We start from the raw sequence: 24,882 nt of genomic DNA, 5'->3' as shown, positions 1-24,882 counted from the left end.
AGAGGAAGAAAAAAAAGAAGAACACAGGAGTTGGGTTGTTACGACGCACTAGAACATCAGACAGATTTCTCAGTCACCAGGGACGGATGAAATAAAACATTCCCTTGGGGTGAAGGAGGGCAAAACAAGATGAGACGCCTCAAAAAGAGGGAAGCGTCTTTTTTTTCCCGGAAGATTCTACAGGTAAGATTTGAAATGTACCGTGAATAAATGGAGGGAAAAAAAAATTGGGCTTGGCCAAACAGACGTTTTTTTTTTTTCTTTTTTAGCCCTTCGCCAGTGACTCTCTGATGTGTCGGATGGCACAGATGATGTCTTAGTGTCTTTCTTCGAGTCCGCCGACTACTCAGGGAACGAAGGAGACACCAGTCAGTTCAACTGACAGAGATAAAATATGTGGAACAAAGAAAAGACAAAGACTGTGCAGAATGAGAGCCAAATCAAAAAAAAAAAAAAAAGAGACAGAGAGAGAGAGGGGGGGAGAGAGAGAGAGAGAGAGAGAGAGATGCTGAACTTTACTAGCTCCTGGGTGATTTGAGGCTTTTGATTGTCTTTTTTTTTTTTTTTTAAGACTGTGTGGACGGACTTTAGAAGACGAACTTCCAAAGCTTTTGGCTTTTTTGACAGAACTTGTATTGCAGTCTTTCAGGATTTGTCCATTCTAAATATGTTTAATAAAGCAAAAAAAAAAAAAAGTTCTCAAGGAGATTATTGTTCATGATCACAGCAAAGTTGACTGTTCCAGTTTTTAGGGAGGGGGGGGAGAGGAGGTGCTCCTCACAGTGAATGGAGGGAATATTATAATGGGACCAAATACATGGCTACAGTTAATATGTGAGATGAACAGGAAGATGCCTCAAAGAAGCCGCTTGTTGCCATGGTGCATTCTAATAGCCGTCCACTCACAGGAAGAGCAGTAGATATCATCTCCTCCTGTCTTTAAACCATAAGCGAGACCTGTAGATAAAGTTTGATAAGGGCCTTAATCTTGGTTCCAGCTGATGAGCTGAAGTTCTGGTTCTTTGGGGCTTTGTTGGACTCAGGCCTGTGGTAAACCAACTAGCTTGCAGCTCTCTTTCCACAGCTTGGCCTGCAGATTTTCATCATAAGAGATCCCTGAGGACTCGACTATTCGCCCGTTGTACAGGTAACAACCCCCGACGCCCTCAAGATCTGAGGAGGCAGCGGCGTAGATGGCAGTGGATGCTCCCTCTGCAGGAGTCTGAGGAGGTTACAGAACAAAGAAAGAAAGAAAAAATAGATCAGTCAGAGTGGAATCCAGAATAATCCCATTAAGACAGCTGGAAAGAGCACTAATTAAAGGCAAGAATAATGAATAGGAGACGTTTGTCTTCATGTGGGAACAGAGTTGGAGAGTGAATAGACTTTATTTCACCCAAAGGTTGATGCATTGAGCGCTGTCAAAGTGCTTTTATGGTGGAAATGAATCATTAATCAATCAGTTATTGGAGACATACACTCATTACAGACGTTAAAGACCATGAAAATGATTTAATAGAATGAGAGCTAAAAAGACTCTGGTTTAATCTCTTAAAAGCTCTGTTTGAATCCTGTTATTCTATTCTTCTGTTTGACTGAAATGACAAATGAAAACTTCAGAGCAAATTTTCCTAAAACACTGACACAATCTCAAGAAGATAAGGACCATTGTCTAAACATCATCCAATAGGTTCGTTTTAAATGGAATTTAAAAGGGCATGAAAACCCATTCAAAAGAAAAAAAAAATCTCATAATAAACTTTTGGGAGATTAAGCAAGAAAGTGTCTCTCTGTTAATCTCTATGAAAAAAAAAAAAGAGAACACGTGAGCCTGAGATGAGTGAGAGGACCTCGTAGGGCTTCGTGATTGATATGCAGACGGTCAGTACCGCACAGCATTTCTGAGGAGAGCCTGACCCAGATGGATCAATTACGGAGGATGCCCACTCTAGTGGAACGACCGTGCCAAGGTCTGTTCTTCAAAGCAAACTCTCTTTCAGGAAAAGAAATTGGGCCTGAACTCATCTCTCTAACCTTTTCCCTGTCAGTGGAAACCGAGATTAAAATCCGCGAAGCTACACAAGCACACCGTTCCTTTGACTGAGTAAATCAATATCGCATAGTGTAGAAGGGATAAAAAAAAAAAAAAAAAAAGGAACACTTTTGAGGAAATGTTAACCTCATACAACACAAGTGATTTCCAAATGCTATAGTTTGTAATGAACTATTAATGTTAAAGATGGTAAGCTAGACGCCAGATACATTTTCATCAGGTATACAGCAATGGTGAGTAGACACATCTTTATATGTTTGCCAGAGGAAACATATAATTGGACGTATTTTTCATATATAATTAGGTTAAATGCTGGAATAAGTCCCTTTTTTCATTCTTGACTTAAATGTCTCTCATAAATTTGGGTATGCTGATTGTCTCAGTAGCTTATCATTGGCAAGCGAGAAACCAAGTATAGATATTTTAAAATCTGAGTGAGTGCACTTCATCTCAAAGGAGGTACTTGAAATGGATGTGGAAAACATCATTACTTCAGCCTATTTGATTTTCAGAGGGGACGTTCCCTCCTCTCATCTTCTGTTGGAAGAAAAAAGAAGCAAGCGTTCCACCAAACGTAGACAGTGCCTAAAATAACACCCCTAGCAGTCATGTTTACGACTGATGCTAAGACCCCTGACGGTATTGTGATTCCAGGAAAGATAAACTTTTTACAACATTGAGAGATGATTAATGTAAATGACTAGACTTCTCCTGGCGTCCCTTTCATAAAATTTCGTTGCTGATAAGATTCCCTGTTACAAAGTCCTCGCACCCTTTTGTCGTTGACAAACTGTCGTCAGAGATTTCCGTTAGCGCGTTGCTAACGTCTTTTATTTCATCATGCTAATTGTGACTCTGAGCAAAATAAGTTTGTCATCGTCTGTGGCGTATAAAAAAATATTCAGACGCGTCAAGTCTGGGCGGATCTCTTCCAGGAGAAATAAGAGCTTTGACGTTGCCATTCTTTTAGTGTTTGGACACGACTCTGCTCTAAAAGTCGAAAAAAGGAAATTACTATGGTGATAAATATCGAAATAAATCGATATCAGTGTTGCTCTTCTCAATGGAGCATGAGTTTCAAGGAAATTAAATTCTGATAAAACAGATTCTCGCAGTCCAAAAAAAAAAAAAAAAAAGCACACATACACACACACTCTCTCTCTCTCTCTCAAACACACACACACACACACACACACAAAAAAGATCCCTGATAAGTTTCCGGGTTACTAACCATACTAGAGGGATTTTTTTTCTTCAGTATACTGCTGTTTTATTTTGTAGTGCTATATGAAGAATCAAGAAATATTTAATGTATGTGGTCACGAACAGAAAGAAAACAACACCTTTTTACATGGTATGCTGGAAAACAAATCCAATTGTACCATTTGGTTGTACAGATTAAATTTAGACCTTAGTCGTGAGTTGGGCACACAGAAGAATAAAATTAGACAGGACTGCGAAAGAAACTAGGCTTCTTTAGCATACAAATAAACTCCATGCATAATTAAGTGGAACTGCATCTGAACACTCTTTGATGAATTATGTCTTATTCATACTACACTTTAAAACACTATTTAAATAATCCACGCATCTAGGGCTGGGAGGTGATCTCAGTTTTGGCTTGTTCTTTGTACTTATTTATATATTTACTCTCCTCTCGCTCTTGGATCTGAGCTCCAGGAGGAGTCAGGCTACCCAGTCTTGAGGAGGTTGTATGAGTCACTTATGATTAGAACAGACCCTACCACCGTAGGCACAGGAGAATCTCCCTCATCACAAACTCTCTCTCTCTCGCTCTCTCTCTTACAGACACACACACTCACATACACAAAACGAAAAAAGGCACAGACACACACACAGACACACACAAAATGAAAAAAAGGCACAGACACACACAAAATGAAAAAAAGACACAGACACACACACACAGACACACACAGACATACACACACACACACACACACACATGCAAAAAAACGAAAAAACCCAATTATATTTCCACCTCAGAATGCTTATTCCAACCCTGGAGGTTCCGTGACCAGATCCCAGAGAATCTGCCTCAGTCATGTCAGAGAAGACATATGAAGACAATAAGGGAGATTTCAGACCGAAGTCAGTGAGAGATAAATGTTTCGTGGTGACATTTTCTCGGGCAGTCTCAATCATTCACCGGAGCTTTTAGAGATAAGAGTCGTTTGGACAAGTGTTCCTGGTCACACTGTCTTGTCAAACCTGCCACGGGATCATTAATCAGAGCAGACAGTTAAATCTGTTTTCTTTCTTTCTTTCCTTCTTTTTTTTTGTCAGAAACCAGATGCACAAATGTTGAAACTGAATTAATGAACTGTCAAGTTTTTGGAGACACATGAGAACACATTTCATAATCACTAACTCTAACACTGGTGTTTTAACACCTAACACACACACACACAAATATTGCCGTGCTAGTAACTGTATAAACTGAAGAGTCAGGAAAAAAACCTTGCACAGTTTTTTGTTTGTGTGTGTGGGTGTGTGTGTGGGTGTGTGCGTTTGCGTTTGCGTGCGACTGTACCCTGAAAAGCATTTTGGCCACAGGTTTCTTGGCCAACTGGGCTGGACTGCACAGGTTCTCATACAGGGCTGTGTCCACCATACCGGGGTCCACGGCGTTGACCGTCACCGGGTGGCCTCCGGCCACTAACATGTCCTGGAGCTGGTAGGTGAACATGACCAGAGCCAGTTTACTCTGGGAGTATGCACCGTGGGCACAGTAACAGGACCTGGGGAGGGGAGGGGGGGGAGGGAGGTCAGACAGATAGCGCGTGGGTAAAATGTCTTGAGGAGAAGTGAATAAACTTTATCTGTAGAGCCTCTGAGAGAAGCAGTTGAGTAAACCACTGTCTCTCATGCATCACCCTCAGAATCCTACAGCTGTCATTTTAGTGAGGAAAACCTAAATATTCGGAGACATCTTATGATTGTGTATTTATGCTGTTATTATGGTGGTACCACACAACAACAGTATAAGCTCCATTACTTGGTTTTATTTCATTCTTTATGACGACAAAACAATAGCTGATACGTAACATTAAGTAAAGCTGTATTTTTCATAATTCAGCAATAGCACAAAATTTACATGCAAATGACTGAGAAAATCAAGCCATAGCAATTCCAGAGCGACACAATCAAGAGGAAATAAAAACAAAGAAAGAAAGAAAGAAAAACACTCAGTCAGCCTAATGGTGCAAAATGTGCTCTCACGTACTGGCCAGAGAATGAGGTGTCGAAGTCGTTCTTACAGAGAGTTCTTAGTGTGCTTGGATTAAATACAGTTCTGTAGAGGGCAGTTCGGGAGAAAAAGCGTGAAGAGTTTGAAGTGTCTCTTATCAACCTCTCTCATGCCCTCATATTCTCTCTCTCTCTTTCTCTCTCTCTTTCTCTCTCTCTCTTCTCTCTCTCTCTCTCACTCTTGAAGGACAGCACAGTCATTAAACTAAGATAGTCGTCCAGGCCGCGCCACAATGGCCGCCTCTCACATTCCATACACGGATAGCGTGAAAAACAATTTGATTCGCTTAGTTGCGGGAGCTGTCTCGATTGCCACATTTCATTTTCGGGGGGCTTGTCTATGTTTACTGTGACACTCATAGCCTGCACTTCTTGTTTCCACCCGAGAAGCAATGAAGCGTTCAGTCGATCAATAGATACATAACGCTGAAATCCCAGCCGAGAGCTATGGCCAATGTGTTTCGTCCTTGAATAGCGGGGAGTCTCATGCAATTCCTTGCTGTCTAAATGGTTGAGGCCTCTCTACACTGAAAAGCAATAAAAACCAAACTGAGAAAATGGATAAGGAGAACCTGTAGCATTTTGATGAGAACATTGCGGAGGTGGCTAGCTCCTCAATCTTTACTGAAGCTCTCTGTTAAATGTGTTGAGAAAAAAAAAAAAAGGACAAGAGTGTGTTCAGCCTTGAAATTGTAACTATGTCAGAGGCTATGTTTCATAGATACATCCCTTATAAATCCCCATGTCAGCTCATAATTTTTCCCCTCAGCTGTCCGTGCCAAAATGACGTAAAAAAAAACGCGATGATACTGCCAGGTGTTTTGGAGCGGAATCTCCTTGTCTCTTACCTTTTTGAAACCCCTTGGAGACTAAATTTTATAACGCTTCTGAAAACTTGAAGATGGAAAATCACTATGGCAACCACACAGAAATGCTGCATGAGCTAACAAGTATACACGGCTAATGGAAACCAATTTAAAACTAGCTGAATCTTAGGAAACCCAGTTTTAGTCGCTGGAAAAGGAAGTGTCAGTAGTACTTTTTGATTGGTGTCATCAAGGTGAACATTTTAGACTGAATGTGACTGAATCAAATGTGTATAATCATCTCACCTGCCTTGCAGGTCCTTCATATTAAGCTGACCCCCATAGTGAGTAGCGGAAGACATGACAACGACGCGGGAGCAGGCACCATGCCGGCCAGACTTTTTCAGCGGGTCCAGGAGCAGGTTGGTCAGTAAGAAGTGGCCCAGGTAATTCAAGCCAAAATGCAGCTCAAAGCCATCTTCTGTCTGTCTCTCGGGGACAAGCATAATGCCAGCTAACCACATAAAAGAGAGACACACATTCAATGAATCTCACCAACAAGTGTAGTCTGCCAGTAGACTCTGCCAAGGGTGGATTAACTTATAAACGTCCAGCAAAGGGTTTAGGATTCTCTCTATACGAGTTCAGCTGAATATGAGTGCGAATTCAGCTGAATATGGGTTTTGCCGAATGGAAAAAAGATTACTTCATACATGGACCTTTTTTTTTTAATTATTCAAATGATCGCTTCACAGTTGTCTAAAGTATAAACCTATTTAATGTAATTAGCGTGTATCAGAGAGCTGCGTGTCTTATGCAGAACGGACGCTGAAGATAAGATGAGAAGATGAGAAGAAACTAAAAAAAATCTAATTCACACTTAATCAAATATTTCTGTCCTGATAGAGAGAGCAGCGTAAGGTTAACTTTAGAAAAGCTATGAAAAGCTATGATTTGGGCCAGAGGATTTCAATATTGAATAGCTCTAATCCGCACAAAATCCCCGTCAGAGATGGAGCGGCGCTACTGTCTGTCTGCACAGTTTATTCCCACGCACACAAAAAAAAAATAGGCTCCCCATCATCAAAAAACATATAATTCATCATTACTCTGCTCTCAACAGAAATTACACGCCAGCTCACTGGAGCACACGGTGATCAGGATTACAACTGTGTGTCGCTCTACAGTGTAGGAAGGGGAAATTAAATGTGCTTGTCATTATGTTTGAGACTGGTTCAGGTGTATTCACACTGGTTTTTTCCTAAGACGAGGAAATCCAGAGCGACATGGCTAATCTATAGGTGGAGAACTCTTTTATGACTCTTTAGAGAGGTCCAGCATATTGGCTCAGCTCCTAACTTACCCAGAATGCAATATCCCAGCGTTCTGGGAACGCTCTGAGGTCAACCGCTGACCTTTCCACAACATTAGAGTCTCAATGAAGCAGTGCTAATGCGTTTGTCCTTTGGCGTCCGTCAGTTGGGGAGGAGGATATTTGTGGTTGCTCGTTGGGGGGGTAGGGGGGGCATGAATGATTAATTCTCCCCGTTTAGTGTGAGGAGCAGACAATGTGGCCACTCCTGTCGCATAGACAAAGTCCCCAGAGGGTATTCCTACACAAAAGCTATTCAGTCAGAACAAAATGACACTTCAGGTATCTGTTTAGAAGCAGGTGAAGGCTCTAGCTTCACCCATGCAGACTGGAAGGAGATGAGTGCTTGTATCTGGGGGGGGGGGGGGTTTGCATCTTGAATATGAATAACATTTAACAGGCATTTTCAAAACAGCAAGGAGCATATTTTCCATCATGAATTTAAAATCCAAATGGTATTTTGAAAGCAAACATTCTTGTCATGTTGTTTAATGTTGATAGGGAGACCAGTTAGGCCTACTGTTAGTGCAGAGAAGTGTCTTACCATTGTTGACAAGGACATGAAGAGGCAAACGTTTGTCTTTAAACCTCTGCACAAACTGCTGGATAGACTTTAAGGAGGCCAAGTCCAAGTACATGAATTCCACTGTGAACAAAACATGAGACAAAACATCTTTGGTATGGATGGCGACTCCATTTAACTCGGTGAACAAAAAACAAAAAAAAAATCAATAATTACGGCATGTAAGAAACACAGAAAGAAGAACATTATATAAAGCCATTCCACGAGGACAGCACATCATTTGCAATTTATACGGGAAGCCCTGACATCTAACATCAATCAGTTGAGTAGGCTGATATTTTCCATTTGTGGCCCTCCAACGACTGTGCCCCCATGCAATTTCATGGTCAAAATCAATACCGCCACATGTGACACACACATCTGTCAAATATTAGCCAGAAAGAAAGTCATTGCACATTGACTCTTTCATGTCATTTGCCACTGATAAAAGAACAACTTGGTCCTGTATCATCACTCAATTACACGCTGTTGTCTGATATGTAGTTTCGAAACTCGGATATCGGTGAAAAAAATTTCCGCATTAACATCAGAGGTTTTAGCTGAAACCACCTTAGTCGTAAAAGATAAACTGGCGAGTCAGTGCCGAGTCTGGTCTGAGTCATAACACTCTTCCAAGCTGTCTGTTTATTTATCTCCCAAGTTTTAGTAGAGACGGATAAGCCAGTCAGCTTCCAACACAGTGATCTTCAAAGCGCACGTCCAATTAATCTTATTTCAAGTCAGCTTGCACAAAAATTAATACAGCTGTCAAAGCTTAAGGAAGATCATAAGATTTTTTTTTCCATAACCATGATGGTCCATCATGTTTTTGGCAAAAAAGAGAGAATTTTTCAGGAGCTTGTCATTTTTGCTTTGGGTTATCTGTATATAGCTTTGAAAGCAGCGAATTTATTCCTATAAACTTTATGCTTAATATATTTATTAAGCTGTGAGTTATTGTATTGGATATAACATATTTTCAGTATGATCTAAAACTGTTCTAACAGAATAGATAAGAAACAATAGTTAACAACCTTTTCTTTAAAAAAAAAAAAATCCATCCTTATAATGAAACAGTGTGTAAAGATGCTCCTTCAAGCATCAAACAGGAACTAATCTATTTGATTTGATGGTTCCTGCCTGTTTCCGCCAAGAGGTCACAAACTCAATTGCAGAAGGAGAAAGGTGTGTTTACTCTGGTTGTTGGTGGTCTGCTGTCGCCCATCAATTACCGAGAGCTCCAATCGGTTACTCAGTTTGTCAGCTGTAACCTTTTAACTAATGATCACTTCCAAATGAGAAGATGTTGGCATCTACCGCTGCAGACGCAAAGTGGCGAAGGCTACTCAGGGGAATTGAGATCTCGCCTTTGGGGCGCTTTTGTTTATTGTTCCAATTCAAGACAGCGGGACTTCCAGCTATTTGGGATGTGCCGTTTCTACCGCATTTTGATTTTCTTTCAACGTGTGTTGTTTGACACGGAGGGGACCCATTAATTACACAGACAGCTCCTCCCCTACAGGAACGAAAACTACAAACCACGGTGGCTTTGAATGCTTGAACTCAACCGTAGGTTCATGACTGGGTGGATATTTCACCGTGTGCTTTCTTTAAACGATAAAACAAAAAGACGCTGTTTTCATACGAGTACAAATTGGAAAAAAATGGGCAAAAATGATGGAGACACACACAGAAGTGACACTTTTTGGACAAGTACATGGGTCTTTAACAAGAAACAGTGATTTAAAAAAAAAAAAAGGGGGTTAGGCAGCCTGTCAAAGTAAAAATACCCTCCCTGAGTTCCACTGAGCTGTCGGCTTCTCTAAAATGAGACGCTTCATTTAAACCATTCAGTCATGCGCTTATCGTTGCTTTACTCAGCTTAAGAACTCATGTTATGCAAATCTTGGTATTTTACTTTGCTTTCCCTGTAGAGGATAATAAGAGAGGTGAAACAAAGTCTTTTTTTTTTTTATTATTATTTCAAAGCTGGAGTCTTTCAACTCCTCAACAGGAAACGCATCAAAGTCGTGGAACGGAACATTACGGTTTGATTGCCTAATTATTACATAAATATCCTACAGATGCTTTAAATGAGAAATGTTACGACCTCACGCTAAGATTTCTTGTTTTACGCCAATATCGTTGTAGTATTTTGTATGAGTAAAGCTGTCCTCGAGTTTTCCCGCCCAGACTGACATGTATAAACAATGTCCTCGCATCTTCTCTGGCACTGGGAGAACCTTGCCAGTGCTGAGTGCTCAACCACATAATTAAACAAATTACACTTCCACAATTAGATTAATTACTTGCTAAATTACACCCATTATGAGATGCTATGGCAGTTTCAAGTGTGAACTGGGATTCGACCCACAAAACACTTAAAACCTATTTCATATCCAAAACACGCAACATCCAAACATAGCTGCCTCGTCGTGATGTTCCTATCTTGTACGTCAACTTGTGTGTAAACATCACTGTATTCATTTGCTTACCATTCTGAAACGACACGATACGATCAATATTAAAAGCTTTGTCAGGACCATAAGTTTGTGATTACATCAATACAGCATGGATGACATGTGAGCTAATCGTAAATAGCGAATACTTATAATAAAGTATCCATTTTAGAGTACAGACTGAAATAGGTTCTTCTGAGTATCTCAGATTGTACAGCTGAATGAATATGAGGCAAATCTAGGTTACGGCGACACTGGACGGTATGAGTCAGAGAATGCGGTGGTGAGTGGGGGAGTACAGTCCTTAAGGATAGGTGAGTGTTCAGAGGGATGTGACAGGACACGCTCTGGGCTACTGCATTAATGAAGCACTGACTGACCTCTCCGCTTTGCTCTGTGCTACACGCTCGCGTGTTTTAGGAGACGTTTAATTTCATCTGCGGACAGAGAAAGCTGAACGAGGTAAGGTTTCCAGGCGATGGCTGCAACCCTCTCTGATTCTCTTTCTTTCTTTCTTTCTTTCTTTCTTTCTTTCTTTCTTTCTTTCTTTCTTTCTGTCACTCTCAATCCACCAATCCCTAGACTAAATCGTTTTTTTTTTTAAACAGCTAGGCCCTCTTGAATAAATCTTTAAAAAAAAAACCCAAAAAAACCAACATTGAAACACATAATAACAAAATTACTGACATTGACCAAATATCAAATCAATACTTATTAACTTTCTGAGGAAATTTAATTGTACAAGCTTGGGGAAAAGACTTTCCATTAATCACAGACCCTTTATTTCCATACTTTTTCCTTTCTTTTTCACCCCTGCCCCTCCTCCCCTCTCTTTTCAACCCCCCCTCCCCCCCGCCAAAGCATATCCAAACTTCACTTCTTTGCTTCACTCTCGCTCAAACACTTTTGTGTAATCCTCTTAGAATTTGCCATGGAATTTATCTCAGACAAACTTTAAATGTGAACCCTTAAAACCCACTTACCATTCTAATGACTAATATCTTGTTCTTTCTGAACAGATAGCTAACCCGTACTGGCATTTGACATCTACAAAATTTCTTATCTCGGAGGAAGAGACGCATTTTGATGCGTCGCGAATTCATACTGAAGCGTCTGCAGGCGTTCTTATCCAAAATAGTGGAACAGAGGAAGCTAATATCACCCCTGGCTTTTACTCCGCCGATGGCTGTGGAATTTCAGAAGCCTGCAATGTTCTAGAACAATCATGAGGGTGGGGGAGAGAGGGGGGGGGGGTAAGTATGGCTTCCACTTCAGCATTTTTTGGGGGATTAAGAGACATACCATGAGGAAATGAACAAACGTACCGGTAAAAATTCACATTTGCCAGAATGGATATCAGAAATATCAGTATTTAATTCAAAAGTAACCACGCTAAACTAATCCAAGCGTTATCGCTCCTCCTTCTCCCTTTCAACCTCTTATGCACTGTTTGGTATGCCGCCGAAACCACGGGCTGGGGCTTGTCGAGAGGCAAATACATCAGTGAGATCAAATCAAACTCAATATATTCCCCATCCCTCTTGATAAAGTGTCAGAGCTCTCTGTATGGATGCCAGAGGGAACGGTAATGAGGGAGGGCTTGAAACGGGAGTCGTTTGGGCCAGCTGGAAGGCAGCTCCACGATGGCGTTCAGCCATTTGAGATGCCAACAAAGACATACACCCTCAAAACCCGTCAGCCCTCAATATGCCATCATTGGCCGAAATTCTCCCCCCCCCCCCCCAAAAAAAAAAAAAAATTCTGCCGAGATCTGATGGACGGTCCAAGAAGTCCATCTTGATCTCAAGACAGGGGCGGTGAAGATCTTTCCAGACATTGAGGGAGAGGAGCCAAATCTGACAGTAAATCTAAGACGGGGCAGTGGTGATAAGATTGATTTCTCTGTCTGGGGGCAGGAAAAAAAAAAAAAAAGGGTGTACAAATCAATAAAGAGGGAGGGAAGTAGAGGACAGAGTAGATTTTATTTATTTCCTCCTCCTTCGATAAATGCAGTGAACCTTTTATTCTGATCTCTCGTTCTCTCGCGATGACGTGAAGGAAAAAGAAGGTCGTACCAGTCAAGGTCATTTTAACGTAGATACATATACATATGTACGCACGCAAGACACACTGCTCCCTTCTACCAACTGTGCACAGACACAGACTCTCACACACACACACACACACGTATACACACATACATTTATTTGCCTAGGCGGTAGTTCAAATCCATCAGGAAACACTCACAACGCTTGACACATATAAATGGATATCGATATCTGTGTGCGTGTGAGGTATGGTGCATATGCTTGTGTGTCTCTATAATTACGCTGAATACCAGAGACACGGGCCGAGAGTAGACACGCCTGCGGCGTACATTTTCCACGCCACCAACTCCATACGTGAGAATCCAGAAGGTTCTTTATAGAACCTGACGGAGCTGCTTTTTATAGTGTATTCTGCTCTGTTGAGGCCAGCTGGTTATTAAAAATACACATACACCCACACGCACGCAACGCACGCGTACGGATGACACAGAGTAAACTCTTGTTTATGAAAACTTCAGTAGGGTGGGGACAAAAAACGAAACAAAACCAAACGAAACAACAAAACGAACAAACCTGTTTTGGGATGAAGGCTTTCTACGGTGTCAAAACAGGAAACAGTGATGGGGGTCTGCGAACACACTGACACACACCATGACGCATAGCCCATCGACAGGACACTTATTAGAGATATGGCGCGGTTGGCACAGATCAAGCCGACGGTCTCTGTGCTTTTCCATTCATCCGGCGACGCGGGGGAGGGCTAGAACTTTAATGCCGTTTGACAGCACTCATATAGTTGATCAAATTGATTAATGATCGATGAACGCTAACCAAGTCAAGACTGTCGCTGGGGATAAATGTGAGCGCAGATTTATTCAAAGCTCTAGAAAGTTCTAGCTCTAGCGAGTCTTTCGTCCCATGCCGAGTTTGTTTTTCACCACCCTACTGAGTGTGTGTGAACTAATATCTACTGCATGTTGTCAGTTTGTTTGTTTGTGTGTGTGTGTGTTTGCTTTAATAAGCAGGTGCCTTCAGTGGAAGACAGTAAAATAATTCAAACTTCCCTACAACAGCAAATTTATAACATAACGCCTTATCCATACATCTGTCTTATTTTCTGACCGGTCGTCTTGACTACTAAGGGACAAAGATGTAGAGTACAAAAGCCTAACAGTTCTATATAAGAACCAGAGTGAAAAGTTTCGGTCAGAACGTGTTTAGTTTCAGAAGCACAAGTTTCTGTATGCTTCTGAAAATAAAAATCTATCTGTCTTCGTCAACACCACAGGATGTCTGTCGGTGCCTAACTGCTTACTGACCTAACTGCTTCACTACCATGCATGCATACCAGCTTCACAGCCCTGAAGGAGCAGGATTCAGTGCCACATTCAGAACACAAAAGCACACAAGTCTAACATGCAGCATCAACGTGAATGCAAGTCAGCGTAAACACAGCGAGAAATCAAATAATGACGTTATAAGTATTTAAATACACACAATGTTTACGGTCATATGAACGGGTTTATGTTAATCAAAACTTCTGAATACAACCCCTCATCATTAAGAAGCGAGCAACGTTTACACAGTACCGTATTGAAAGAACAACACGACCTCGTTTCCTGTGCTTCAGGAAACGTGACACTAATCTTAAAGAAAACCCTCAGAGACCTACAAGACCTCAGAATGTTATGACCAGTGTTGAGGAGGAGGGGGGGGGGGGGTACTCAAAGAAAATAATCTATTACAGATTACTAATTACTTCTCTCCAACTGTAATGGGATTAATTCTCCCATTACCTCCTGTAAAAAGGAATCACACTACACAGTACTTCACTCTCTAAAACCCATAAAAGTGGAAAGTATAATGATGACAACCAGTATCCATCTCAGTGCTTTATTAATAGTTCAACAACACGCTCAGTAACTACACATATACTAACTACTCACCTACTTTCAGAACATATGAATTAGCAAGTAAAGCCCTTTAGATCAGCTAAAGAACTGCCTTAAAATATGTATTTTCACGAATACAAAAATAAAACAAAAGGGGATATACGGTGGTTAAGCAGCTCAACAACGTACGAGCCACGACCGGAAAAGCTTTTTAAAGGAAATCACAGGCACGTTTTAGGACACCTTTAGCCCATTACCAAAACCACAGCTAAGGCAGAACTCATTTTACATCCTCATTTCTGAAATAGTGGTTACATCTCATTAAAAAAAAAAAAGAAAAGAAAGAAAAGAAAAGAAAAAAAAAAGAAAAGAAAAGTCTCTCAAATCGTTTGCCGGAAAGCCTGTTCCTCTCTGGGGTCAGCACGAGACTACGTGGGCTGAAAAGTGAGCGTTGGGATTTAAGAGAGAAGCGAGATTCGTTTAACTCAGCTTTGACTCCTCTAACTTTACAGTAATTTGTTTCTAAAAATATTACGGCAAAAAAAAAAAAAAAAAAAAAAAGGCGCACGTAAACTCACGCTAGCAGCTGCAGTATCGATCTGCAGGGTATTGATTTGTTGCAGTCAGTGATGCAAAAAGGGCAGGCGACGGTATTATTGCGCGGACAAAATTTGAGTTTTTGAACGGATTCCACGTCATTGGTGTCATGCACTTGGAAACATCTGTGTAAAGCAGGTAACATAATTCTATCTAAGACCGTAACTGTAATGTGGTTACAAGAATTTAAACTGTGAGGCATTGCACCGCCTTGTTACAGAGAAAAGCGATGCGATTACATTAAGGGGTTACTCTGCGCTGCATTACCCTTAACCCAGGTTATGGCGCGTGCCTACAGGTGACTTAAGCTGAATACGATGACCAATCACGACCAGTCAACTACACTCAGCAGTTTAGGCATGATGACAGACTAGGACATGGCAGTTACCTCACTGCAACAGAGAAAGAGAGATGGGGAGAGGGAAAGGGAGAGAGAGAGGGAAACAGAGGGAGAGAGGGAAGAGAGGAAGAGAGAGAGATGGAAGAGTTTGGCAGAGAAAAGAGCCTGAGGATGATCTGTCGGGATAGCTCTGGTTCGGGTAGTACTGTGACGGGGTGTAATGCCATGCGTCACGCTGTCGGCCGACATGTCCCCTTAATTATGTCAGTGGGTCTGTGATGGAGAAGATCACCAGGCTCCCTGAGGGCACTGCCCTTATTCAGTCAGTCAGCCCCCTGTCCTTTCCTGCTCCCTCAGTCATAACTGAAACCAATCCACCCCAGTACACAGTCAGTTCACAATCTGGCCAGGCTCCATAAGTTTGTTACGAACAAACAAATATTGAGGAAGACTGGCCCTGCAGCCTCAGATAAAAGACCATGGATCAGCCATACACACTCATAAGTTTAGGATGTCGTGGGCTAACAGCGGATTAGAAATAAGCCTGGGTTAAATAAGCGCTTGAAGTTATTTGAACAGCAAGGTCTTGTCCTGATAGTCACATGTTGCTCCTTAAACTCTGTGTCCTTTCCTACTAAGGTTACTAAAATTCGAACTGCCTCTGTGTTGTGGAGTGTTAAATCGATACCCAACAAATATCTCATGAATGCCTTACAAAACCGACATTCATCCTGTTAATTAAGAAAACAAGGTCACAAGGATAGGGAACAGTCACTGAACTACCTCAAATGTTTATCTGACACAAGTCGGACCAGAAAACTATGAATGGTATTTGAATGTGGCCCACATCATTACGCACCTTATGAAGAGTGACGTACGGCCGACGCTAGAGTCATAGACTCTAGAACATTCTAAATCGGGGGGAAGAAACCCTGTTTCTGGAGGACCACGCATATGTAGACTTGTGGGCTTTCCTTCCATCTCTAACGGTCCTGAGAATGAGCCTCCGAAGTTCTTTAGGATTCTAGTTTACTAGATCACATAGGTTTGAACAGAATTGGAGCTAAAGTGAAGATATGATGCTAGCTCCAAGCGGAGAACTAGCCACCCCTATTTAAAGAGCTCATGAAGTACACGTTTCCTCCTTAATGACATGCCTCGTTTCCTTTCTGTTTAGCTGACCTGCCTGCCAATCATTACCCGTTTTATCTCTACACAGGCCTGTAAATGTAAACACCGAACTTCATTCAGATATCAGAGCCCCCTTACTCAACACACCACCCCCCCCCCTCCCCACCACCACCCCCACCACCTCCCCTTCCCTCGCTTTTCAGGAGGATCGGATATCCCCGGCCCTGTTCAAACTCAATTTCCTAAAACAGGTGGTTTTTGGCTTGGGCGGCGGCGGAGCGACTTATTAGGTTCTCGCGGAGCGGGAGTGTGACAGAGCGCGGGGAGCAAAAGGAGGTCGGAGCCACGGGAGACATCTGGTGAGGAGCACACGGTGTTAAACACAAACAGGCCCATCGCTCACCGACATGTCTGGTGTCATTACTCTGCATAAAGATTACACCGCCGTGGGTTTCTCCCACCCCCACCCCCACCCCCCCACCGGCTTGCACGGCCTCGCTAAGAAGCGCAAAGTGCGTTAGCGTCTGGATGCTGACAGTAACTGAGGGAAGAGGAGGGAGTAGGAGGTGAGGTGGGAGATAGAGCAAGAGGATCAGAGGACGTCTTCTTTCCAAACACCCTCTTCATATTGCATCTGCATGACAATGAGCCTCGCTGGCAGCTCCTTTTCCCTCCTGCACATTCATCACAAGCCTCTCTCTCTCTCTCTCTTTCTCTCACTCTCTGTGTCTCTCTCACTCTCTGTGTCTGTCTTTGGCGTTGACACAGCATCAGTGCGTTCCCTTCAAAAGTCAGGGAGAGAGAACTGGAGGAGAAAAGAGGGAGGGAAGCAAAGACAGAGGGAGAGAGAGAGAGAGAGAGAGAGGGAGAGGGAGAGAGAGAGAAGAAAAGAGAAGAGAGCTGACAGGATTAGCTGTAAAAAAAAAGGGTCTAAGAATGACTGTCTTAAATACATCCTGTATCTGGTGCAGCTCTGGCACGGTACCCGACCTCACTGAGAGAGTGACTACAGGCTCGCCTCGTCACGTGGCAGAATTACAGATGGTCTGGCGTGACGCAGAGCAGACAGAGCACCACGCAAAGACTGTCAAAAGGAGTGCGCTGCCGAGAAAAAGCCGCCGGTCTCGCTGGGCCTAATTGAACACGTTAAACCAGACCAAACGCGATTGTTTTTGACCAAAACAGCAGATGACATCATGCGTACGCATCATCGTTCAATGTTTCGATGTTGACAATTCACTAATGGAAAACACAATAAAAACAAATGATGGCTAAAGCTTGAGGCATAATAGTTCATACTCTGGATGTTTGGTTGGTTTTTTTTTTTTGCCCCCCCAAATCATCGTAAAGGTAACGTAACGTTACATTTAGACATATTCGCCCCGCTCAAACCCATTAGAGAGGATGGCTTTCGTGCAATTACCTCCTCCTACGCTGACCTCCTCTTGGATCTTCTTCACAGCGGTCATACCCTCCTCTTCACAATTTCCAGCTGAGAAAGAGTTGAATGAGAGAGGGGGAGGTTGGCACCCTAAGCCCATCAAACTGAATCATCATCACCAGAAACACCACCAAGCTCCCCTGGCACAGAAATTTCACTGCTTTGAAAGCACCAGCAGGGCAGACTAATTCCGAGGACACAGCCTCATCTATTAACGGGATGTAAGGAAATGGAAATATCATGGAATGACACAGGCATTGAAATACAATGGTTCAGGCTTTCAGTGACATATAAACAGTTGGAACCTCAAGTGGGAATTTATGGATATGTTTTAGATTTGTTTTCTAAAGAGGTTCTTATGGGTGAGTTAACTTCATTTATTGTTTGATGATTTAGTGTATGATTAGATTTAAAATGTTAGCACGGGATTTTTGTCTTAAAATTGAACTTAAGATCTTGACACTGAATCGTTAAAGGAAAAAAAAAAGAAAATGAAAAAAAAGCATGTGACCCTGCGGTGTCCCGCGCCTCTGCATTAAAATGAAAAGGCGAGAAAGAGGTCCTCCCGCACGAACTTCCCACATCGACCGCTCTCTCAAGTCAGAGAGAGACACACTACACCTCTCTGCGGAGGTCAGTCGATTCACCTTGTGAAATTGTTGTTTTTTTAACGGTGTAGAGTAAAATTACATACACGTGAAAGAACATCTTGACACATTTGAAGCTGTAACGTTAACTATTGAGACCCTTCAGAACGGTGTGTCCTCACAGCCTTTGAAGGTCACGCTGTGTAAGCACTTGGCACTCTAGCAATGCAAGTCTTATTTCCCCAAATTTGGCTGCTGTCAGCAACTAAATGTTCTTCTAATATGAAAGGGAAAAAAAATGAAACGTGCCTTATTAGCATGTGGTGTACTTTTTGATTTGGTAAACAAGAAAGACCCTATTCTTATTATTCCAGTTAAAAATTAATCACCCACAATTTAACAATTAATTTGTAAAGTGAACATTAGAGACGAAAAGGGGGGGAAATCAGTGTTGCTGAAAATATGAATTAGTCAAGAAGAGAGAATATGAAAACACTGATGGACGTCAAATGAATACTGCAGCCCAGCCGTAAATAAGCGCATGGGCGTTGAAGACGGCATCATAAGAGGTGAGTGTCATACTGTACCGATTACCACATGCATGCCAAGACTTGCCAGGTGTCTGGAAGTCTCATATCCCATTCCTCTGGCACCCCCTGTCACTATGGCAACCCTTCCATTTTGTTTGGGTAAAACTGTGCAAGGCAAAAAAAAAAAAAAAAAAAAGAGAGAGAGAGAGAGAGAAAAATATTGAGTCTAAACTCTGAGGTTTACCATTTACCAGGAGACATATCTTAGCAGTTTTCCACTGAGAGATTTGATTTCTAAACCCGAAGCAGCTACGCAGTTTAAAGATGGAAAGATTCAAAAGGTGTCCTGTCAGAAGGTGTGCCTGAAAAAAAAAAAAATCAGTATTACACACGTCTGGGTTCCAAATACGGTCTCAAGTGATGTGACGTGAATGCCTCGATTCCATCCGACTTTGAGCAGAATAAAGAGCGTTTAATCTGTGCTGCTGGAAGTGACTCACAGGTCGTGGGTCGTCTCATATTCGGTTGTTTATGTTTCGAACACTTTCAAAAAAAAAAAAGGGGAGATCTCATTAACTACACCAGCTGCATCAGTTTAACTAATGACAATGCGCACGCCATCACAGATCACGTGAACGACCCGAGATAAAAATAAATAAATGATTAATTAAAAAAAAGGGCCTTTTGCTGTTTTATTCAACTATACATGCAGTTTACAATCAGTTTTCAATATTCCTGACGGCTAAGATTTAGCAAAGTCTGAGTCGCAACCCCGCACGACTGAGACCTTCAAAGTTTGTCGAGTTAATCGCCATAATCACCAATTTTATAAACGCGCGTTGACCGTGGTGCTTATATCTTGATTGTATTGATTCGCTTGCTTTTTCCCCAGGACAGCTTGACCGGTGTGACAGGATGAGGGAGAGAAGCATTTCTTTTCTTTTTTTTTTATGTCTTTTTAATTCTCTTGATAACGAGCTTTTAATAGGTTTATTGACGAAAACGTGTGAGAAATCGGGCGCGTGGAAGATTGGCCTCTGCGTCGTCCTTGCCTTCCCTCTGCATTGTAGACCTGTTCTTCATAGTGACACATCTGAAAACACTCATGTCACACGATGGTCCTCCAAGCTAGTCTTTAAGTACCTCAGCTAATGACTTATTCTTCCCCCACCATTACCACTAAAGTAGATGATGCTTCAGAGCCAGAGAAAAACGATGGTTGAGGGAACATGTCCCAAATTATATTCAATGATGACATTAGACACACAGGTCAATGACAACATTCAATTGGAAGACTTTTTATAATGGATTCCATTCCAAAAAAACAAAATTAAAAAACACTTAAAGCATCCATGTTGACAGAAAAGTAAAGAATATGAAATAGTAACAAACTGCTTAAAATATGCACCATTAAGAAATTCGTGACATGTCAATTCAGCATTTGCAGTGATGAGTAGCTATGGAACTGACCAATTGTCAAAACAGTGCTGAAGCTTCAGTGATGTCAATCAAACCAAATTAAAACAAATCTATTGGTTGCACATGACAGTGCAGGAGCCAATGACAGCACAGTCATTTGTAACACTGACACCACTGTAGAACTTAGAATTAAAAAAAAACTAAACTAACTAACTAAATAAATAAATATAAAAAGGGAAATAAATAAATAAATAAATAAATAACACAAACTCTCACAATTTGCTACGCATTTCATTCAACTCAGCGGTGTTAGTAAGCTAAACACCCTATAATACGGAATCTTTTCAGCTTAATCCATTCAGCAGTGATTCAGTCACTACTGTCTGTGATTTATCTATCCTTTACTCTTGTCTCTGTTCCATGAAGTACTCTTCCTCATTCCCTTCCACACCTTCCACTCTACCTAGGTCTTCTTCATCATAACATGGTAATAAACACGTGCTGGAGCCAGATAGCTTTTCCTAGTCCAGCAACCTTCACGGTGGACGTGAAGACTGTGTGTGGAACAGGGCGCTGCTGAAAGGAATAGGCCAGTACTTCAGCGAGCTCTTCGGTAAAACTTCAGGTTTGGAAATGAACACAAGTGATCAGCAGGTCAGCAGCGCTCTCCGCACTGTATCGCGCAACGTTCCCGGACCTCGAAGACGCTCGGCTCCTCTTGCCGTTCTCTGTCATCTGATTGGCAGAAGGCGCGTGTTGCACGGGTGTCAGTGACTGCTGGTGGAGTGGGATGGGATGAACAGCCTGTGGCTGTCAGTGGGTGGCTTGTCAAAGGAATTATCCAAACTGAGGCACTTGCTCATGCACTTCTCAAGAACAACTTTAGCTTCTTCCAAAAGCTCTTCCTCCGCTTGGGAAGACGTGACGCAGTACAGAAACTGAAGCTTCTTGGAACTGATATCAAAAATGCAGCAATGTCAAGAAACATGGTTTTCTGTGGAATCTGGTGTGAGGTGGATAACATCTTCTTTTCCCCATGCAGACCCTGGAGGTCTCCGTCATTGACCTTGAGGGTTGTGTTAAAAAGCTTGTGTAGGACAGTACCAATGACAACGGGCACAGACCTGAAAGGCTGAAGATCAACAGATCCTTGACCTTGACTGAAGCCTGTTCTTTATGGGCATTTCTGGTATTTGACCTTGCTGTTTCTGCTCCAGCCATACTGGAATGTACTGGGCAAAGAATCCTGTAAGTGGTTCACAAGTCATTAGTGATGATACTCAAGAGGTATCTGATACAAGGTATTTGTACTTAGAGATCAGACATACTGTACTCCACTGATTTGGGTAATTTAACACCTACTGAATGTTTTGGGGCATTGTGGCCGTCATATTTTTTTGCCATTTTGTGTTCTTATACCTCATATAAGAAGTAATAATGTGTGAGTATAATGTTTGAGCTACTTATCGGAACATGCTGAGTTTGATGTTCTTTGCAGGGGATGGCATTTGCTACTAGGTCCTTCTTGCTTGGATGCAATATTTTCAATTTGCAGTATTCAGGATTGTAATATACAGTGGTTTGTGTCCTACAGTGCAATATAGAGTGTTTTGTGCCCAGCTGAATCAAACAGCTGAAGAATTTTTTTTTAAAGCACGTTGGATAATGAAGCAACAGAGAGATCGCATTTCGTATTTAGTACCCACTGTGGTGTGTAATGAAACCAAGTCTGGATAATTTCCAAGACAAATGAATGACTAGTGAACCTCTTAAGTCAAACAGTTTGTAGCCGATGAATCACATGAACATCCAAAGTCATCACGTATAAAATGTTCCTGAAGCTGCAGGGAACTGGATGAAATGTAAAAGTCACTATCACGTTTGGGCAGAACAGCACAGAAAATGTGAAATAAATGCGTAGGCCTAAAATAAGATGAGGATGATGATGATGATGATGATGATGACACATTAAGTAAAAGCTGGAATTGATCTGAATTAAATTCTGTCTTTAGACTATACATTTTTTTTTAATTATATGGGGGAAAATCGCTTTATAGGTACCTAAAAACATATTCAATTGCAGTGTCAGAAATATCACTACAATATCAATCAACACATGGATAGAAAAAAAAACAAACTAAACCTGATTTACAATCTGATGTCAGGACAGGGAGACACCTGTGAGTTTCCGGGAGTAGGACTGTGTGAGAATTGGACAGTCCTACATGGTAATTCTTAGACTATTTTGAAAATGCAGCTTAATGCTTAAGGCTGTCAGATCACAAGGGTTGAAAACTTAACACAGATTATCTACTACTATGTTCAGAGTCGTGACTGAAAAGTTCTTTCTAAGGGCCCCGCAGAAAATGAATTTTGTTCTCTAGTTGGGCATGTCCCAATTAGCCACTGACTCACAAGAACAGATCTTTCTGAGGGACTTTCAGGGGTTTTGAACTTTCTATAGGATAAAAGCTAGTACACAATTGTAACTATTGTCCATTGTATTAGTGAAAGTAGATTATGATTTGAGGGCCTCTCAGCAGTAACAAGAGAGTTTTTGAGTAAGAGCGGGTAGATGGGTAAGACCTCTAAAGGAGAGAGAATGTAGGTCATAGGTTATGATCTGTAACACACATATCCATCCAAACACACACACACACACACACACACAATCTCTTTCTCTCTCTCTGTTTGACGATCAGTTCATAAACTTAATCTAAGTTAAACAGGCGTTGTCATTTTGAATGACATAATGTTTTGAACTCTGTTTAAGATAACGGCCTCGTTCAATTATTGGCACAGTAAGTCAGCCGAACTTTCACCCAGCTATCCCAGCTGTGATGTGTCAGACAGTTCCATCGACAAACACACGGACTAGCTATGAAGCTACAATCGTATGTATACATATGACTATTATGATATTTGAGAAGTACTGTTAGCGGGTACCCTGAAATAGTGAAGCGGTGATAAATTCTCCAATGGCAAAGAAGTCTGGCCACATGTACACTCGGAGTACAAATACTTGGAACAATATGCATCTACAAACAAAAAGTCCGCTAACACACAATTCAACACGAACAGACAGAAGACAGTGTCTAACCTGGTAGAGTGAAGGATTTGTTGAACAGCTGGTAGAGAAGAACCTTCACGCCGACCAAATACAGTCTTATGATGGGGAGGATATATGACAGCAGCCACATCTCTCAAGCTGTCTGGTTATCCAACGTGTGTGTCCCACTATTTACCCTCCGTCTCACCACTGGCTGTTCTGTTGCAATCAAGTACGGAAGCAAAGCTCGTGACAATAGTTCCGTTTTCGAAGGCTCTTGCTAGACCTTTGCGAAGCACACAGAGTCCCTCGGTGGAGGTTGAGACAGATTTTCACGACGAAAGAAAATGAATTAAACAATAAATGACACCTACAGATGTATAAGCAAAAGGGTTTGTGCTCGGTATCTAGGCAGTAAAATTGGATGGATCACTCAGAGGGAGGTAAGAGGAAAAGAGGAGTGTTCTCGAGTAAGTTCTCTTCAACCAATAGGAAAAAAGTTATCAATAATGAATCGTTCCTACGATGACCACTGGTTTAACGTTGTGTTCATTATACACACACACACACACACACACAAAGAGAGAGACACGCACGCACACACAAATTCACAGGACGTTCACTAAATAGAAATCAAGGGTTAACTGCTCCATATACTCAAACTAAATTAGTGTTTTATGAAGGTTTTTAATCTGTCGTAACACGTGACCTGTCTGTGAGATGATTTGAGATTTCAAAAAGCACTCCCTGTTCCTGAATACTGTTTATTTTATCTTTGCACCTGTTCGACATGTTTGTTGTTATCACTGTCTTGCCCACATGGGACCTGGGAAATCGAGACTTATCTGCAGAGCGGCTTGTTTCCTGTCACGTCCTTGTGTAATATATTTTTAATGGGCTGGGCTCGGACAAATCAGTTGTGTGCCAACTATTGTTCTGACACACCACAATTGCTGTCTAAATAAAATTATTGTTGTTATACTGCATAGAGGGTTCTTGCTTTAAAATGGTAAAAAAAAAAAAAAAAAAAACTCCATTTATCTTGATCATATCTATTGTGATTTATTTTTAGTGGATCTTCAGCACAACACAAAAGAGAAAACTGATTGGCTCTCATAAGCAACAAATTTTTCTTCTTCTTCTTTTTTTTTGAATTCATATCTACAACTTTATTACTTTATTGCTAGGGAATCTCAAAAAGAAAAGGGGGGGGGCGCTAAATTTAAAATAGACCCTGGAAGACTTATCAAATTCTGGTGCATTTTCTGCTGACACAGAGTCTTAAGATACAGTGCCCTATGAATATGAAATTTAATTCACCATCTC

General features: G+C 41.6%; 1 protein-coding gene across 1 annotated transcript; it reads right to left on the bottom strand.

The window, feature by feature from the left end:
* Window positions 1-440: 440 nt before the first annotated feature.
* Window positions 441-23,707, bottom strand: dhrsx (dehydrogenase/reductase (SDR family) X-linked). The gene is made up of 7 exons (XM_030780562.1): window positions 23,608-23,707; window positions 19,146-19,253; window positions 17,954-18,022; window positions 8,046-8,147; window positions 6,436-6,643; window positions 4,608-4,815; window positions 441-1,222 (listed from the first exon to the last, which is right to left on the bottom strand). Exons 1-7 carry the CDS (start codon window positions 23,705-23,707, stop codon window positions 1,040-1,042), a joined length of 978 nt encoding a protein of 325 aa, XP_030636422.1. The 3' UTR covers window positions 441-1,039.
* Between the last annotated feature and the right edge of the window lie 1,175 nt (window positions 23,708-24,882).

This window comes from Chanos chanos, chromosome 7, assembly GCF_902362185.1.
Source record: "Chanos chanos chromosome 7, fChaCha1.1, whole genome shotgun sequence".
NCBI classification, from domain to species: domain Eukaryota; kingdom Metazoa; phylum Chordata; class Actinopteri; order Gonorynchiformes; family Chanidae; genus Chanos; species Chanos chanos.
This window is presented reverse-complemented; position numbering and strand designations above follow the sequence as displayed.

Bases quoted from the DNA above. Each gene is read 5' to 3' on its own strand.
- dhrsx (XM_030780562.1), bottom strand. From the start codon at position 23,707: ATGTGGCTGCTGTCATATATCCTCCCCATCATAAGACTGTATTTGGTC. The intron at 6,644-8,045 runs GTAAGACACTTC...TTATGTGGTTAG, and splicing joins TCATGTCCTTGTCAACAATG to CTGGCATTATGCTTGTCCCC. The intron at 1,223-4,607 runs GTACAGTCGCAC...TAACCTCCTCAG, and splicing joins TGGCCAAAATGCTTTTCAGG to ACTCCTGCAGAGGGAGCATC.